Genomic DNA, 18,875 nt, shown 5'->3' with positions numbered 1-18,875 from the left:
CTTCTCCATGGGATCTTCCCGACTCAGGGATCGAATCTGCGCCCTCCGCGTCTCCTGCATTGCAGGCGGACTCGTGTATATTCAGTAACAGCAACTAACTGTGCCCTAATAACAACTAGATGACAAAAAATTGCACAAGTAGGGTAGGTGCAGAACCCCGACGTCGGTACGGTGTACGTGTAGTGTTATTCACGGTCGCCTCTTTCGGCGGCAAGCCGAGCTCCAGCATCTCTAAAAGCCAGAGGTCGACCCCTCAGCCTGCCCAGTGTCGCCCGCTTCGTCCCATTTCCGCAGGTCTCGGGTGGGGAAGGGGAGGCCCAGGACCCCACAGATGGCCGTCAGCACCATCAAACAAACTGTTAGTGAGCTTGCTGAACGAGGAAACATCCAGACGCAGACTCCATGACCTACCCCGTTTCTGGCCAAGATTGCTGGACCTGAAGCTTCCCTGTGCAGAAACTGCTCAAGATGGTACTGGAAAGGGGTTTCAGAGGCCGCCATTTCTCTCTGGCCATTCCCAAGCCCATATCGTTGCGGCCCTATATTGCCCATGGACCTCCGCAACTGAGCCTTTCCCAACTTCTTTTGTGTGGGTTAGGCAAAGCCTTGCTGTCCCTCGCTAAGACAAGAACTTAAAATCAAATCTAGGAGAAAAAAAAACGCCGCCGCCCCTGGGGATGGGGGTGGGGCAGGGCGTTAAGGGTGGGGGAGGGGAGGAGGCCACCGCCCCGCCCCCGCCCCTCGGCGCCTCCAACGCCTCGGAACTACCAATCCCGGGGTGCCCCGGGGCGGCGCGGGCGCAGGGGCGCGTGCGCGGCGGGCAGCCGTTGGCTGGAGCGGCAGTTGCGCCGGTCGCGGTGCTGGGCGGTCTGTGGGCGCTGGCAAATCGGGCCCAGGATGTAGAGTTGGCGGTGCCTGACGGCGCGTCTGACGCGGAGCTGGGTGGGGTAGAGAGTAGGGGGCGGTAGTCAGGGGTGGTGGGAGAAGGAGGAGGCGGCGGCGGCGGTGGTAAATCTTTTATAAATGGCGCCGAAGCAGGACCCGAAGCCTAAATTCCAGGAGGGTGAGTTTGATCCCCTGGGGACAAAGCATGTAACGGCCCGGAGAGGGAGGCGGTCTCGGGACGGTTGAGATTTGGGGACCGGGGATGGCGAGGGCCGTGCCTCGAGGCGGCGGCGGGCAGGACTTTGTGCGGAGAAAGCGCATTGCGGCGAGGTTTTTCTGTGCTTCGTGAGGATAAAAACCCTTTGGGAGGCGAAATCGTTAGGCAGGCGTTAGAGTGCGAGAGGGAGCCGTTGCCTCGTGGCACAGCCTTGGCGCTGTGTTTGTTGTCGTTGAGAGGAAGAGGGCGCGGAGAAAGTAGCCTATTGTAGGGAGGCGGCGGGCGCGCCATGGCGGCCGTTAGGGGAAGTGATGTGGCGTGGGGGAGGGGAGGCGGCGGCGGCCGTTCCGGCTCCCCCGTCCGCGTGGGCGTCCGAGGGTTGGCGCTCCGGGGCGACCTCGAGCCGCGAGCGGGTAGCTCGCGGTGGAGCCGCGGAGCCGCGGCAGGAGGGGGTTGGCTTCGTGTCTCGGGGCGGGAGAACTGCGTTGTAAGATGGCCGCTGCAAGATGGCGGGCGCATCATGGCCGCCGGCGCCCGGATTCCCGGCTCGCGGCCGCAGACGCCGCTTTAGGGCAGAGGAGCGCCCCCTTCTTCCCCCGCCGCTGATCGGGAACCGGTTTTTCGGCGCTGGCCCCGGGGAGGTGGGTGGGGACAAGAGGAAAAAGCGCTAGCGTCCTGGTCGGCTTTGTGTCGCCCGAAGGCATCCCTTTGATCTCGGAAAAGCGGAGTGTCGGTGTCCTATGGGAACGTGAACGCGCTTTGGCTGTGCGATGGCTTGTAAAGCGATAATTAAAAACTGCCTTAATGCGGTGTTACGTCCTCATTTATGTGAAGACCCGTTGCCTTGATGTCAGCCTTTTAAGTACGGCAGTGGTTTAATTGCAATAATTGATTAACAGTGATTTGAAAGTTGAGTTTTTATTGTCTCTGATCAACGTGAAGGCTGACTGTAGAGAGCCTGATTTCCAGAGGAAGACAGCTCTGTAATTTTCACAATTACTGCATCTATTAATTTATATAGTGGAGGTTTAACAGTAAACTAGAGTGGACATAAAATTATGTAAGGCAAGCAAGAACACTTTAAAATCCTCATTCACATTATTGTGGTTGTACGTGATACCACGGATGTCGAGACGTCTGCAAAAAATTGTAGGAATGTTCAAACTTTGATGTGCGTTAGAATTACTTTGAGTCATACAAAACCCAAGCGTATTGTAACAGTATGGAATATTTAAAAGATTGCCGCGGATGTTTTCCCTGTAACTGGCCCTTAATACCTGCTTTCTCTCACTCTGAGAAGCTACGTGACGACTACTGTGGATTGCTTTTTTTTAAACCAGATGTTTTAGAGCAAGGATTCTTGATCTGGGGTGTTTATAATTCAGATCACCCCTTGTACTTGGACAGGAAAAAGTTTCTTCTATTTTCTAACTAAAATTAAATCTACAGTTATGATTATAGATTTCCTCCCCCACAGAAAAGCAAAACAAGACCCTCCCACAGTAGTATTAGCTGTATGTTTTCACATCCCAGCATTAAAGTTGTAGAAGATACATTCAGATGTAATGTACGCTTTTCGTTGTTTCAGAATTGTGGTAGTTCCCTGGATCAGCAGCTAAATGTTGATTGTATCAATTAAGGAGCTCGTATAATACCATAACACATGATGTTTTAAATGTTTTTATAACTGTCTCAGTATAGTTCGTTTCTTTTGTAGTACGGTTTTACATGTTTGTAGAAACATTCTGAGAAAAGGCCCAAAGACTTAACCAGACTGAAGGGTCCATTGCACAAAAAAATTCATCCTCACTGTAGGACATCAAAGGAAAATGACACAGACTTGGAACAGTTAAGGATGGCGTTCTGGAGGAAGTGCTTTAGTTCTAAACTGGATGGGATGGTAGAGTGAGGGACAATCCATATGCTGCTGTAGCAGTGAATTGGAGAAGAGGGCGGCCGAGGATGAGTTGGTTAGTTAGCATCACAGACTTAAGTGGACATGAATTTGCGCAAACTGTGGGAGATGGTGAAGAACAGGGAAGCCTGACGGTGCTGCAGTCCATGGGGTCGCAGAGTCGGACACGACCTAGCGACTGAACAACAAAAGGAGCCAATGTAGCTCTATGGTTTTGAAAGCTACCTAAGAGTTTTTGCACTTTGCAGACATGTTTTCTACTCTTGTGTCAAAGTTGGGTTGTATAACCATCTTTTAAGACATTATTATTATTTTGGGGCTTCCCAGGTGACCCTAGTGATAGAGAATCCATCTGCCAGTGCAGGAGACGGGAGAGCTGAGGGTTCTCTGCGTGGGTAGAGACGCTCCCCTGGAGAAGGAAAGGCTCCACTCCAGTGTTCTTGTCTGTGGAAAATCTCCATGGACAGAGGAATCTGGTGGGCTACAGTCCATGGGATTGCAAAGAGTTGGACAGGACTGAGTTATTTAGAAGAGAATATCTTGTAAGGAGAAAGGAATATTCTGTTGGCACTAGCAGAATTATATTAAAACACTGCAGAAGAATTGAGCTTCTGTAGTGGTAAAAATACGAATGATGGGAAAGTTTTTTTTCCTGACTCTCTTTTAAACTGGAAATTTTCTCTTGTTAAATAATGGTGCAACATATGTTACAAGCATTTTTTCAGCACAGTGGCTGTTCTGCACAGCACTTGGTCTTCCACTTGAAATGTTAAAGCAAAAAGTAAAGAAAACTATCGGGCACCTAATAATGGGGGCAGGGGAGGGGAAGGGAAGACCTTTTGGGGCAGGGGAGGGGAAGGGAAGACCTTTGGGCTTGTCAGGAGGGTGGCTGATGCTGGAATTTGAGTAGTATTTCTAGTAAGAAAACCAATGAGAGGATGAGGAATTGGAATCTCATCACCGTTGAATTTGAGAGCATTGGGCAAAATTAGCTTTGCATTTTGAATACTATTAAGGATGGAAAAGTTCAAAAAAAGTGAGAAAGTGGTTTGCTCCTTCCCCAATTAACAGTCTTTCCACTTCCAGGAGAAATTAAGCACTTGTTTTGCTGGGTCATATTCCTCAACTTACTGTATATTTTTTTCAGCGGGATATTAGGGATAGATGGCTAGAATGGATGTCAAAGGGCTGTAGCCTCAGTGTGGTTGTCTTTGGTGGCAGCAACCAAAAGGAGGGAGACACTGGTAAGGCTATTTTCAGGGTGCCTTTTAAAGAAAGACTAAAATTAGGCACACAGGTCTCCCATCTTTGGTGCTTCGGAGTAGGCTGTATACCTTCCTCTGTCCTTGTGGTCTCATTCTTGTCCACGGTATTCAGCAGTGGCTCCAGCCCAGCTTTCTCTTGATATGTGTACTCAACTGCTTACTAGATGGCTCCAGTTTGGGTGTCCTGTAGCTACTGTAACTTACTCCAGAATTGATCTGAAACCCCCTCTCCATTTCCTTTTCTGGATAATACTTCCACCATGCTGGAAGTCAAGTTTAAACTGTTTCTACTTTGGCTTAGTTGTCCTTCTCACTGCCTTTGATTCATACCTATTTCTGTTATTATTCCTGACTTTGAGAGGAGTCACTGGTTTCCCTGTTGCTTGTCTTCACTTAAGTTCGGCATAGACTTAGCGTCAGGCAGTGGTTCCTCACAGTGGACCACTGCACAAGAATATGTGTTTCATCTGTGCTTTTGTATTAATTGTTTTCCTCAGCTTGGGCCCTTGAAAAATAAATCAACCCTGTCAGTAGATAGCTATAGTAGATTTTATTTGCTTAGCAGGTGATAGATGATTTGATGATTTAAATAGATTGATATCTTAATTGTTTTTGTTTCCATCAAATGCTGAGGTGTTTTTTTGTCTTGAAATTTGATCTGAAGTGTTGATGTATACATTCCCTTATCCACTCGCTTATTAGTTTTTTGAGGAACACCATAGTACAAAGGTGATGGCTCTCCTAGATGTGAATATTCTTATATATGAAGAGAAATCACAACTAACAGTGCTTTTCCCCCGTTTTTTCCTTTTACAGGTGAGAGAGTGCTGTGCTTTCATGGGCCTCTTCTTTATGAAGCAAAGGTACAAAACCCGTTTTCTTTTAAGAAGTTAGTTGAAACTACTGGTTTGATAGTTGAAACTACTGGTTTGATAATTAGATTTCAGTGATGGGTAGCTTTAGTGAGAGCCACCTTTTTCGTAGATTTTCAGGTTCATAGGTCCTCATCTCTTTTATCGTTGTCTTACTGCTTGCTCAGTGGTTCACATAAAGCATCCTGCCATTTGTGTTTCCCATCTGCTAAAGGCAAGTAGTTGGAAAATGTTTGAACGGAAAGGTAGGGGTTTGACTATGGAAGCAAAATAGCATTATTAGTTAATGACTTATGAGAAAATACTGCCAAAGTCAATTTTATTGGCAAATATAATATGCTGAGTAAGCACTGAGTAAAATTACGTTGAGGGTAAAGCTAACATTTCAAATGAGTACATTTAACTTATTTGTTAGATTGGCAAAGTTTGAATCCTGGGGCATTCCTTTTCTGTGTATCAGTGTTGCGCAGAGGTTATAAAAACTGATTTTACATTTAACCAAAGATAAATTGGATGATGCATTAATGTTTTTAGTGTTTTGTTTCTGTTAACTTTTAGCACAAATATTTAAGCCGTGTCAACTATTTTTGATAATTGTTTGTAAGAAAATAAACGGTAAAGCCAATTTCTGTGTATGTTCTTGGTGAATAGTTTTTGTCTGTGAAAAAGTCGTAACAGTTGTAAAGTGTCAGTGTTGCTAACCATTTTACTTATTTTGAATACATAATAGGTGTATGTTTTTAAAGCTCTAAAATGACTGAAATTGGATTTATGGGATGGTCAAGAACTTCATGTATGTGTACATAGATCTTAATGGTATAATACCAATACAGTTATAAATGCGTTTTAAGTCCCAGTGATCATTTCTGTCATTGAATGTTGTTTCTGTTGTTAACTAGCTTCTAGCAGGCTCTTCTAAACTGGCAGCTTTTTCTGCTCTGGCAGCAGAAACACACCAGGGAACAATTTTAAATGGCAATTGGAGTAACTTCAACTATTGTGGTTCTCTTGGTTTGCCTCTGATAAAAATTTTTAAAATCCAAAACCAGATAGTCATCGCTTTTTCATGGTTAATGACTTCCACTAATCAGTTTTAATTTGTTTGGCTGCTTTTAAGAAGAACACGGGGCTTCCCAGGTACCACTAGTAGTAAAGAAGCTGCCTGCCAATACAGGACAGATAACGTTTGATCCCTGGGTTGAGAAGACTCCCTGGAGAAGGGCATGACGACCCACTCCAGTATTCCTCCATGGAGAATCCCATAGACAGAGAAGCCTGGCGGGCTGTGATCCCCAGGGTTGCGAAGAGTTGGACACGACTGAAGCAGCTTAGCACACAAGATGACAAGATGTTTTTCATCTGTCACTTTGTTGCTGATAATCAGAATAGCTTATTGCCTTGTGTAAACTAGTGAGCTTTTAAAATAATGTGGTGTAAATATTTTTCTTGAGCTGAATTTGTTTTTCCAAATGTAGCTTTTGACTAGCTGGACTTTGAGAAAGCACAACTACAGCTTTCATTAGCTGTTCTTAGATAGCCTGTGTAGCCCACTGATTTAAGGTTTAGGGTAACCTCCAGTGCTTACTGTTCTTTAGATTTGTTGGACTAACTCCCAACAAATGACACTATGACTGTTTGGCAGTATAACTTTGAATACTAGTCTAAAGGCTTAAATAGTGTTCTTTTCAAGAGTCTCATTAGGTTTATTTTGGCCACCAAAGAGTTACAGTGTTGGATAGTTCAAAATTAACCAGGTAGTCTTTTTTTTTTTCCTCCATTATTTCTGAATAAATTTTTTTCTTTTTTATTTCAGTGTGTAAAAGTTGCCATAAAGGATAAACAAGTCAAATACTTCATCCATTACAGTGGTTGGAATAAAAAGTGAGTATTAGATTTTTTTAAAGCAATTTTTATTTATAATTAACAAGTTGGCTTTGTGTCATAAACGGATAGAAGCCTGTGCTTTTTAATTTTTGTACAGTTTTACTGTAAGTACATACTGGGGCAGAGGTGAACTTTGTAGTATGTTGAAATATAGAAATTAGGGTTTACTGCCATTTTGTTTTACATTCTGTGGCCTATTTCTTGTGTTCTGGTATAACGTCTAATAGTCATTAACCAGATTATTTTCTAGTTTTGGTACATTTTAGGGCAGCTTGAGTTTTTTTTCTTATTAACAGACTTAGCGACTACAAATGATATTTCAAGCAGTTACACTCAAAACTAGTTGGGTTTTTCTACTAAGGAAGGGGGAAAAGATTTAAAAATTGCTTTATTTGGTTGGATGTATTGACCAAATCATATTTTGAACTTTGAAAGCATAATTAATAACAGTGAATTCATGTGGTTCACTTTTAGCATATGGTTTATAACACAGGTACAGAAATATAATTACAGAACCTAGTTTTCCACTCTGAAGAGCTATTAAAAAAAAAAAAAACAGTGATGTATTGATGTTGCTGGGAATGGACAGTGGTTGTAGACTGAACACATTCTAGAATATTCAGCTTGTGGAGCTCTGTCAGTGATGGGTCTTTCTTGGATCTCACAAATACCACATCTGACAATTGACTCATTTTTGGTGCTTGTAATTGAATAGCTTGTTATATTTACTCTGAGAGGTTTTTAATTTTACTAATGGTGTTTTGTCCTTCAAAGATAGCACTTACCAAAAAAAGTAGTTCTTGAGGGTTTTTTGTTTTTTTTTTTAAGCTTTATGTCAGCTCAGCCATGCCATCCGATTTGATGTATAATTTTGTTTTGGAAGGGTTTTTTTTTTTTTTTTTTTTTTTGACATTTACTGATCTGTTTCTGTGGTCTTTGACACAGTCCCTTAGCCAGCGAGTTAGTTTTATTAGAAGATTTTTTCACAAGGTAGTTCTAGCTAAGAAATAGTATCAGTTTCTTCCATTAGTATAACTGTAGAAAAGTGGAAATCTGAAATGTGTAGAAGCACATTCAGTAAGTTGCTTTTTCTTCCAGTTAATAATTAAAATATTCCTAGTAATGACAGTAATATAGTAACTCAAAGTGACCCTGTGAGCTTTGAATCCCTTTGGTCTTAACAGAAGTAAACTTGTCTCTGATTTTAAATGGGATTTCAGGATTAATACTAAATTGAAATATCCAGGAACGTTTATCTTCTGGAACTCCATTTTACAGCTTTCCCTTCCCCTTTAAAAAAAATGTTGAAACTGTGTCTTTCATTCGGAGAAGGCAGTGGCACCCCACTCCAGTACTCTTTGCCTGGAAAATCCTATGGACGGAGGAGCCTGGTAGGCTGCAGTCCATGGGGTCACTAGGAGTCAGACACGACTGAGCGACTTCACTTTCACTTTTCACTTTCATGCATTGGAGAAGGAAATGGCAATCCACTCCAGTGTTCTTGCCTGGAGAATCCCAGGGACGGGGGAGCCTGGTGGGCTGCCGTCTATGGGGTTGCACAGAGTCGGACACGACTGAAGTGACTTAGCAGCAGTGTCTTTCATTACACTTAGGTTTTATATAAAAATACTCTGGTAAAGTTGAGAGTGTATTAGATATCATGAAAATCTTAATTCTGTATAGGAAAGCAAATATTTATGCATATCATGAATGGGAACTTTAAAGGAAATAAAAGAAAAACAGATAGCAGATTCATGGACTAGGTCTGTGCCCCATCTCCAGGTACACTTTAAAATAATTTAGGATTACATCTTAATAGCTGTGAACACAACTTTTGTGCTTTCATGTATAGTATTTTCTGTTAAATTCCATGTAGATGTGTATAACTTCAAGACTGGGTTTTAAGTGACATTTCCAACTTAAATTGTAGAAATACATAAAAAGTTTGTATTTTTTGATAGTATTGCCTGAAAATTTTTTTCCTTTGTTACAGTATCTAGTAACACAAATAAATGATAGGCTGCATAGTTTTTTGTATCTTTGTAGAGGATGTGTTTTTTGTAGTTGTTATGTAGATAAATATATGTAATTTGTAATATTGATTGTTAATAATTATTTAGAGGGGCCTTTAAATTTGTACAGAATGTTTTTTATTTAGTGCTGTGTAAGTTAATGCCATAGATCATTGTGACTTTGGGAATTAATGACAAGCTACCTTTAGAAAGTTCTGAAATTTTTTTGTTTGAGCTGCATGGAAAAATTTCTGGATGTTTGGCCTTCAGATACTACCCCAATAGTGATGTTCCTCAGAGCAAAAGACATCATTTCATTTTCCTGTGGGTTAGCAACTGTTTTCAGCGCCTGGCATTTAAAAGAAACTTTGTTTTTAGATCAATGTCCTTATTTAGATGCATTTTTTATGAGAGGAAAGGAATTTTCAAGGTTCTCATATGGAACTTTCTAGTAAATAAAAGTTTGCTAATTCCCTTTAGAGAGAATTGGAACAGATATAAGTAGCAGTAGGAATAAGATCCTCATTTTGCAAATGGTTTATAAGATACCATACTTTTAGAAAAGACTACACTGGAAGCCCAATCTCCAAATTGGAACTTTCTTAAACTTCAGTAAATATATACTTCTTCAAAAGCACAGTAGATACTCTATTTGTTGACACAGACATTTAAATATTCCATTTGTAAATAAATCTTAATAAAGCGTAAGCAGAATTCTACACCTAGTTACTGAGATTACTTTGTACTATGCTGTCTGTATCAGAAGTGCTGTGAGGCCCAGGCGCTCTGAAAAAACTTTGAAGACACGTGAGGATATTGTAGCCCTTTTTCCTGTTCCTGAAGGAGCTCCCTCAGTACACCACCCCTTCCTGACCTCTAGGTAAATGCATGTTTTAAAGTTTTCTCTAGGAAATCATGTTGAGGGTTGCTTTTTATTATTTATTATTCTTTTGGCTACCTTATATAAGAGGTCAAAGGTGGGAAGTCATTAAATAAAAGACTTTGAGGATACAGTCTAATTGTGTCACTAAAGGAGCTCCATCAGCAGGAGGAAAAAAAACTTTGCACAAAAAGTTCAGCACTGCCTAGGAAATATTCTTTTTCTCTTTGGGGAAAAAAGCCACATCAGAAGTCTTGTTTTGAACAAGATCCTACTGTATAGCACAGGGAACTAACTATATTCAATATCTCATGATAAACCATAATGGAAAAGATTATGAAAGGAGTGTGTGTGTGTAATCTATTATAGAATCAGTTTGCTGTATAGTAATTAACACAATATAAGTCAGTTTCATATCAAAATAATTTTTTTTTGAAATCTTGTTTTGAAACTTTTCTGAGTGCCAGAATGCTTTATTTAGCAGAATAGGTTTTTTTTGAAATCTTGTTTTGAAGCTTTTCTGAGTGCCAACTAGATATTTTTAAGAGAGTGGTTGGTTCTACCTTTTGATGTTTAGAAAGCCAAGAATATTTTGCCCTGGAAATTGGTAAATTCATTTGTGAATGAGTGATAACCATTGTAACACTTTAGTCTTAAGTGAGTTGATGTAGGTGGTATTGAGTTTTGTAGACCTCCTATTATGTTTCTCACGGAGCTTGAGTGTTTATCTTCTATGCATCAAAACTCTCAAGTGTTTTTTTTATATCTATTATTTAATTCTCTTAACAGTCCTGTGAGATAGATAATGTTTATCCCATTATACAGGTGAAACTACGGCACAGTGAGTTCTGAAATTTTGTATCGGAGATAACCAGCTGGTTTTAGTTCTTTAAGAAGTCATTATGGATTCCTGTCCTTTTTTTTTTTTTTTTTTTAAGTTTTTCAGGTGCCTTTATTCTGCAAGGATAATTACTTAGGGGCTCTTAGGTTATGTGCTGTTATATGCTGTACTCTTATGCCATTTTAAACAAACGATTTGGATAATCTTTTAGACTCTGGCACTTTGGATTTGGGGTATTGCTTCTGAGAATGTTTATATTACCATTTTATAGTACAGATTTTCTCTAGACTTTCAGTCTAGTTGAGAATGGATTTGTAATGCCAGTTCATCACCTTAGTTTAGAGAAGTCCAAACTCTTGCCTCTTGGATTTAAAAGAAAAAATTGTAGAACAGAGTCTGAATACTAATGAAATATTTTTGAATGATATTTTAACTTTTCTCTTTTTCAGTTGGGATGAATGGGTTCCAGAAAGCAGAGTACTCAAGTATGTGGATACCAATTTACAGAAACAGAGGGAACTTCAGAAAGCCAATCAGTAAGTTTGTTTGCAACATGAATAGGAGAAATGCCTGTAAGTTAATTTATGGAAATGGAATCCACAGCAGAAATCATGTTGGCTGCCTGCTTTTAAAATGATTCTTGATATCTGTCAGTTGCTGTTACGATTTTGATCTCAAGTGATCAGAGAGGCCTTTTGTAGCCTTTTTACTCTTCCTTTCTTGAATTGATTTTTGTAAATGTGTTATCTCTTTGTCCAACTTAATAAAAATTTTGTACCAGAATATGTATAGCCTTGGAACTTCAATTTGAATATAAATTTCAAAATGGAATCAAGCTATCAATTCTATATAAATATTTTATGATGATATATCATTGAAATTATTTTTGAAGGGAGCAGTATGCAGAGGGGAAGATGCGAGGGGCTGCCCCTGGAAAGAAAACTGCTGGGCTGCAGCAGAAAAATCTGGACGTGTAAGAAGCTCTTTGTTTTAATTTTATACACTGTGAAATTCAAGCTTGATACACTTAGAATTTGTTGAAAGTGGAAACTGGAACATTGTTGTGATTTGAAAAATGCCAATGAGAACTTCATTGGCGTTGGGTTATTGAAACTACATACTGATTACATATTGATTCCTTAATTTTCCTTAGCAATTTTTTTTTTGCCACTTAACTCATTTTTAAGTGTACAGTTGGGTGGCGTTAAGTACATACACAACCCCTCCTTTGTTTAATCTTTACTTTTTTGGCCGTACTGGGTGGCATGTGGGATCTTAGTTCCCTGACCAGGTATCAAACTCTTGCCCTGTACAGTTGAAGTGCTGAGTCTTAACAACTGAACCACCAGGGAAGTCCCTTACAATCATTCAAGTTAGAACAAACATGTGTGCACATAATGTGTTTTTCTTTTACAAGCATTAGCATTGGATTCTCAAGGTACAAGTTTTGAGATTTGAGGGGTAGATTTGCTTTTTAAGTATCTTTTTCCTTGAGATTAGATTCTATTGCTTTTAGACCTTAACTAGTGTGACTTTACTACCTAAAAATTAAAGATAGTATTGAAGATAACTGTGCATTTTGAAATGTTTGCAGTTTTATTTTGGGGGGTAAGAAGATAATTAGGCAAGGATTAATGGATTTGGTAAGATATTTGATTTGGTTAAGATAATTGATCGGTTTGGCCAGGATTACTATTTGAGATTGATTCATAGCTTTATTTGTTAATAAGTGGTAACATATTTCCATGATCTGGATCTTTGGAAAACTTAGAGTAAACACAGGTAATTAACATTTATAAATACTAAAAGTAGAAAAGCAAACACATTCAGATGTAATATGATGGTCCCTCCAGGCATAATCTATAATCATGGCTTTATAAACTTTTTTCCTTGTGCTCCAGAAATAATTAGATATTATGTCAGGATTAGTAATTTACTGTCGGTGCATATATAAATAGCCATGAGATAAATTACTGTTAGACATAATAGTCTAGACACAGGCTTTGTTCTGTGGATGAGCAGAGTGTTTAGTGTTGTAAAGAAAGGAATGTAGTTTCGAGAAGAAATAAAGTGAAACAATTTGACCAGTGAGAGTGTGAAACATAAGTCTAATGTCAAATTATGCTGGTTCCAAAGTAATTGGGGAAAATATTTTAATCTTTGGAGCTTTTTTGTGTTTGTTGATCTAATAGTTTTATGAAGCAGGTTCTTTTTAATATAATTTACATGCTATAAACTTATTAATAGACATAAATAATAAAACCCTGGGAGAAGATCTCATGATATGGTTTTGATTTTTCTGCTGTCTAGAGGGAGATGTGGATTGAGCCAACTATCAGTAAAAAAGTCCTTGAGTCTTGAGTAGTAAATAAGAATATGCAGGAAATAAGATCAGGCAAAGATCCCTGATCTTACCATCAAGGCAGTATTTCTCTGTGGACTCAGTCTAGTAGAAGGGAATTTAAACCAGAGACGATAGTGATAATTAGCTTTTTTCTTTTTTCCTTTCAGGAAGACAAAAAAGAACAAACAGAAGAGTAAGTATATTAACTGTTTGAATTAATTAATTTGTGTTTATAACATTTGCATTTTGAATTCATTGTTAAATTTTAAGTTACGAAGTTTTAGAGTAAGCATATGTTGATGGTCTCATGAGTCACAGCAGTGTTACAGAATTAGGTACATAGCCATAGAGAACTGACATCCTTTCTACTGTAGAGAAACATAAGCATTTATTGTTTTTGTTTTCTTTAATGACTGACCCTGAGATAACTATATTTTAGAAATAGATGGTAATATTAAATATTGCTTTGTACTAGATGTTTGGTTGAGCTGTTCATGAGAGGTATATTTTTGGTAGGAATATGATTCTTCAATGTAGATTTAAGTAATCTATATAATGGACGGGTCAAGGAGTAAAGAGTTACTCATTAAGCTAACAATCTCCCTTCCTTACCCCCAAATTTTTACAGCACCTGGAAATGGAGATGGTGGCAGCACCAGCGAGACACCTCAGCCTCCTCGCAAGAAAAGGGCTCGAGTAGATCCTACTGTTGAAAATGTGAGTCTTTCTTAAATTTATGTTAATAATAGCGTGTTAGAATTTTTAGTCTGTCCTGTTACAGTACGGATAAAATAATCATAGAACTATTGACTCTCTCAGAAGCATTGCTATAGCATGCTTTAATTACTGAAGTGAAAATATTCTTTTTTAGATAAAGGATATATTTGTATACATCTTTATTTCACGTGTTGCACTAGATGTATTCCTTCAGGTTTTATCCCTAACTCATCACATGTTTGTTTTAAGCCCTGTGTTCTTGTACAAGACTAAATAGTTCTTTGGTATTAAGATTGAATTGACTTACTAGGTCACATTAAATTGATTTACTGATTTAATAAATCCACAGAAAAATGCCAAGAAAGCCTATCAGTTACACGTGTATGTGTGTATGTGTGGGTATAATAGTTTAGGATTTTTATGTAAGTGAATTAAATGTCTATAATTTATTATATTTATAATCTCCAGAGTTATGAATTTGAAAAGAGGTTTTAAAAGTGTAACTGACCATTTACATTTCTGAAGCTGAGATTAAAACACCAGTATGTTCTGAAAATTAGACACTTTTAGGCAGTTACTGATAGATTAGAAGATATATTTAATCTTATACATTAAAGATGTAACTTTAAGATAGTCGTGTTTGGGCTTCATCATTGAAGATGTGGTTGTTTGAAATTAATAAGTTTTGAAAATACTAAGTTAAAATGCATCAAGTTGGAGAGGTCATTTATAGAAGAAGGGAAATTTGCTTTAAAATAAAAAGCCTTCACATGAAGTAGACTATCAAGATTTTTTTCTCCCAGGAGTTAGCTGTATGATCTTAATTCATTTCACTATTTCCAAGTCACAGTTCCATCTGTCTGAGTAAGAATTTATCCCAAGGGCCTGTAAAAGTTCAGAAAAGCTTTTAGAAACTATTCCTTTTTGTTTAGGAAGAGACATTCATGAGCAGGGTTGAAGTAAAAGTCAAGATTCCCGAAGAACTGAAGCCATGGCTTGTCGATGACTGGGACTTAATTACCCGGCAAAAACAGGTAACTTGGTGTTACATAGATTGTAATCTATATGATAATGGTCTTGCTAGTGTAAAATTTTTTTTCTAAAGGAAAAGGCTGTAGACTTGGACATCGAAGGTATGACTGATGGGAATTTTAATTCAGGGACTAGACTGAGCACTTTTATTATCAGAAAGGACTGGGAGAGGAATAAGCAAGGTACCTGTACAAAAGACCATGCATTTACAGTTAGTTTTACAAAGGTTTAGATAACTGTTGGCAGTGGCTAGGACACGAATACATCATTCTGAAAATTGATTAAAAAAAAGAACCATATTATTTCTTGTTTAATATCATTGAAAGTGGGACATCATTACATATAGTGCTGCTAATGGAAAGTAGAAATAGGAAGCACACACTACTTCCTGCAGGTATTTGTGATTTCCAAAGGAACCTGAAGCTGATCAAGCTCCTAGGACAGAAGAATCAATTTCTTAAAATAGAAAAACAGGGGTAGGGGAGAAATGGGGACTGTGTGGGATGGGCATCAGTCATAGGCTGTGCAATATGTGGACTTTGAGTCTTGATCTGTCTCTGAAGCTAAATGGCTAGGTTTAGCTCCCTTCTCCCACTTACTGTTTTTGGCAGCTTTTTGTGTTTTAGTTTTTATGTTTAATGGAACACTGGGTCCCAACCTTGATGTGAAGATAAAGAGTGTATTAAGCTAAGTGTTACAGGCAGAATGATGCGTAGTGACTTGATAACACGTCAGAGGTGAATTTATGTGCAGGTGTACTCCACATGTAGTGAGAGTTTATCTGTCCATTGTGGCAGCCACTAGCTACATTTGGCTGTTGAATTAAATTTTTAGTTCCTCAGCCACATGATCCATGTTTTAAGTGCTGAACAGTGCCCTTTTCTTTTTGGTAATACTATTAGGTGATCTTTCATTGCATTAAAACTTTTCCAGTGTACTTTTTCTTTGAAAAAGAATGTTAGTATTCAAGTGTATTTTTGTTTTCAAAGCTCTTCTATCTTCCTGCCAAGAAGAACGTGGATTCTATTCTAGAGGATTATGCAAATTACAAGAAATCTCGAGGAAACACAGATAATAAGTAAGAAAATACATACATCTTTGAAGTATACCAAAGACATTTTAAACATTATTTCTGAATAAATTATCTGAAATATGTACTTTAAAACAATACCATCAGAAACTAGCAAAATAGAATTTCATTGGTTACAGATAAGGTTTAGCTGGTAAACATTTATTAAAGGGCCAAGTCAGTAAATGTTCCAGGTGACATTGAAAAAGCTAATCTATATAACTATGTGTATAACCATTTAAAATACAACTGTTTGTAAATGTGAAAACTAAAATCCATCCCTACCTGTGTGTTGTAGTGTGCTCACCAGTAGTTTGTTTTTTTGAATTGATTTCTTACCTCTTATTAAATCTCTCGTTTAGCAGAGGTTCATTGTCATTGGTTTAGCATTTAATTTCTTACCCTCATGTTGGTTGACTGAATCTTCATCTCTCAATTCATTCAGTGACCTGCTCTGAAGGTAGATTCTTTTGTTCCCTTGTCAGGGAGTATGCAGTCAATGAGGTTGTGGCTGGGATAAAGGAGTACTTCAATGTGATGCTGGGCACTCAACTGCTCTACAAATTTGAGAGGCCGCAGTACGCTGAGATCCTTGCGGACCACCCTGATGCACCCATGTCCCAGGTGTACGGGGCGCCACATCTCCTGAGACTGTTTGGTAATGATCCCTTTTAGAAAATAGTTTTACTTTTTCGCCTGGGGCCTTTGATATTTTTGTCTTTCCTGATTTATATTAAGAGGTAACGTAAAATAACATTCTAAAAGACTGTTTAATTCGAATTTGAACTTCTATTTCATATATATTAAAATCTAAAGTCAGTTTCTAAAATCATATGCCTTAAGGAAATTAGTAATGGTTGCATTTGCTTACATAATTAAAGTATATTCTCATAATGCTACCTTGGATGTAACTTTGACTTCATTCTTTTTAAATAGTACGAATTGGAGCAATGTTGGCCTATACACCTCTGGATGAGAAGAGTCTTGCTTTATTACTGAATTATCTTCACGATTTCCTAAAGTAAGTCTAAAAATTAATGCTTGAAATTAAAAACATGAATTTATTTAGTGTACTGCAAATTACTCTTGATAGATTAGCACTGTAGATACTATAATAGAACTAAAGTAAAACAGAATATATGTTTAGCGTATTTAAAATGTCTCGTTATTTTGGGGATGAACTAGGGATGGCTTATATTTTTGGGAAAATGGAAAGTGCAATCCTGATTTTTACAGTTTGCTGGAGGGCACTTTGGTAATATATATAAACATTTTAAATGATCGGCAGTTAGGCTTCTGGGAACTTATCCTATAGAAATACTTTATATGCACAAAGATCTCCAAGCATGTTTATTAAATTGCTATTCATGGATAAGGTAGGTTTACATATACTGATCAAGAAAGATGTCCAAGGTGTGTCAATTTAAAAAAATTAGATTGCAATAGAGGTTGGTATGAGTACTCTTTTTTGTAGAGAAACATTTTCAGTCTTTGGAAAAGATTTGGAAAAATATGTATCATACTTAACAGTGAGTTATTTCTTGGACATAGTATTGGGAGAAGAGTTTTCTGTTTTTACTTTATATATAGTTCTGTATTTTAATTTTCTTAAAATGGCGCCATGTATTGTATATTAATTTTAAAATCAGTGTGAACTTGGAAATTAACTAGCTTTTATAGTCTTCTACCAGTGATGAATATTCTCTCCCTCCAATTTCTTTATGAAATAAAAGTGCTCTACTACTTGACATTTTAGGGCCCTTTGATTTTTATGGTGTTACTTTCAAGTTGAGATTTACTTGTCAACTTCTGAATCTGTAATATGATGGATTTCAAAGAGCTAAAGAAGACACCCTAGCTGTTAACTCTTTCAGGGTAATGGCACCTGTTAAGGGTGGTCCAAGCACTCAGGTTGGTATTCTAGTGACTCCTGTTTTTTGCTTCTTTGAAATAAGGGGAGTAACTCTAGACTTCCATCTTTTTTATGCATTGTTGTCTGGTATGTAACCCTATTTGAGTTAATTAAATGGTTGTGATATGTATTTTAAAGTGCTTTGTGTGGCTTCTGTATGTAATTGATAAGAGATTAGGATCAAAATACAATTCTTCTTCATACTTGTAATGAATAACATTTCATTTTTAGGTACCTGGCAAAGAACTCTGCAACTTTGTTTAGTGCCAGTGATTATGAAGTGGCTCCCCCTGAGTACCATCGGAAAGCTGTGTGAGGCGCGTGTACCCACCCATGTTTGATCTCTGTAAACACCTTTTTGTTTCTTAGTCCTTCTCTTGTACAAACAATGTACTTTGGAAATGTTCGTGTATAACAAAATTGATGTTTGTTTTCTGTTTGATTTTAAACAGAGAAAATAAAAGGAGTTACAGCTCCTTTTTTCTTTCCTTTTTTTCATTTCAAAGTTGCTACCAGTGTATTCAGTGATGGACAACAGAGAGACATACTGTAGAGTGTTTTATTGCTTAGTTGACAAAGCTGCTTTTGAACGCTGGTGGTTTCTATTCCTTTGACACTACGCACTTTTATAATATGTGTTAATGCTATATGACAGAATGCTCTGATTACTAGTGCCAAAGGTTCAATTCAGTGTATATAACTGAACACTCATACATTTGTGCTCCCCCCCTTTTTTTTATGGTGCTTAAAGTAAAGAGCCCATCCTTTGCGAGTCATCCATCCATGTTGTTCCTTAGGCATTTTATCTTTGCTCAGATTGTTGAAGAACGGTGGCTTGTTTCATGGTTTTTGTATTTGTGTCTAATGCACGTTTTAACATGATAGACGCAATGCATTGTGTAGCTACAGTTTTCTGGAAAAGTTAATCTTTTAGAAATTGTTTTTCAGATCTTCAATAAATTTTTCTTTAAATTTCAAGGAGCAGTGTACTTGTGTGGATGCATTACAGAACCTTTGTGTATTGTGTGTG

The 18,875-nt window shown here is 38.1% G+C and overlaps 1 protein-coding gene across 4 annotated transcripts; it reads left to right on the top strand.

Annotated features, from left to right (window-relative positions):
- The first annotated feature begins 809 nt into the window (after window positions 1–809).
- MORF4L1 (mortality factor 4 like 1) lies at window positions 810–18,823 on the top strand. Of its 4 annotated transcripts, XM_086364252.1 has the most exons (13): window positions 810–1,063; window positions 5,099–5,145; window positions 6,968–7,035; window positions 9,814–9,930; window positions 11,221–11,307; window positions 11,664–11,744; window positions 13,283–13,308; window positions 13,744–13,832; window positions 14,765–14,866; window positions 15,854–15,942; window positions 16,419–16,591; window positions 16,870–16,954; window positions 18,077–18,823. In XM_086364252.1, the coding sequence occupies exons 1-13, from the start codon at window positions 1,024–1,026 to the stop codon at window positions 18,159–18,161; spliced, it is 1,089 nt and encodes a 362-aa protein (XP_086220378.1). In that variant the 5' UTR covers window positions 810–1,023; the 3' UTR covers window positions 18,162–18,823. The 4 variants fall into 4 exon arrangements, with proteins under 4 accessions (XP_086220378.1, XP_086220380.1, XP_086220379.1 ...); XM_086364254.1 differs by lacking the exon at window positions 9,814–9,930; XM_086364253.1 differs by lacking the exon at window positions 11,664–11,744.
- Window positions 18,824–18,875: the final 52 nt, after the last annotated feature.

This window comes from Bos grunniens, chromosome 21 (genome assembly GCF_055505025.1).
Source record: "Bos grunniens cultivar Pamir isolate PY7600 chromosome 21, Bosgru_T2T1.0, whole genome shotgun sequence".
In the NCBI taxonomy this organism is placed as follows: domain Eukaryota; kingdom Metazoa; phylum Chordata; class Mammalia; order Artiodactyla; family Bovidae; genus Bos; species Bos grunniens.
This window is presented reverse-complemented; position numbering and strand designations above follow the sequence as displayed.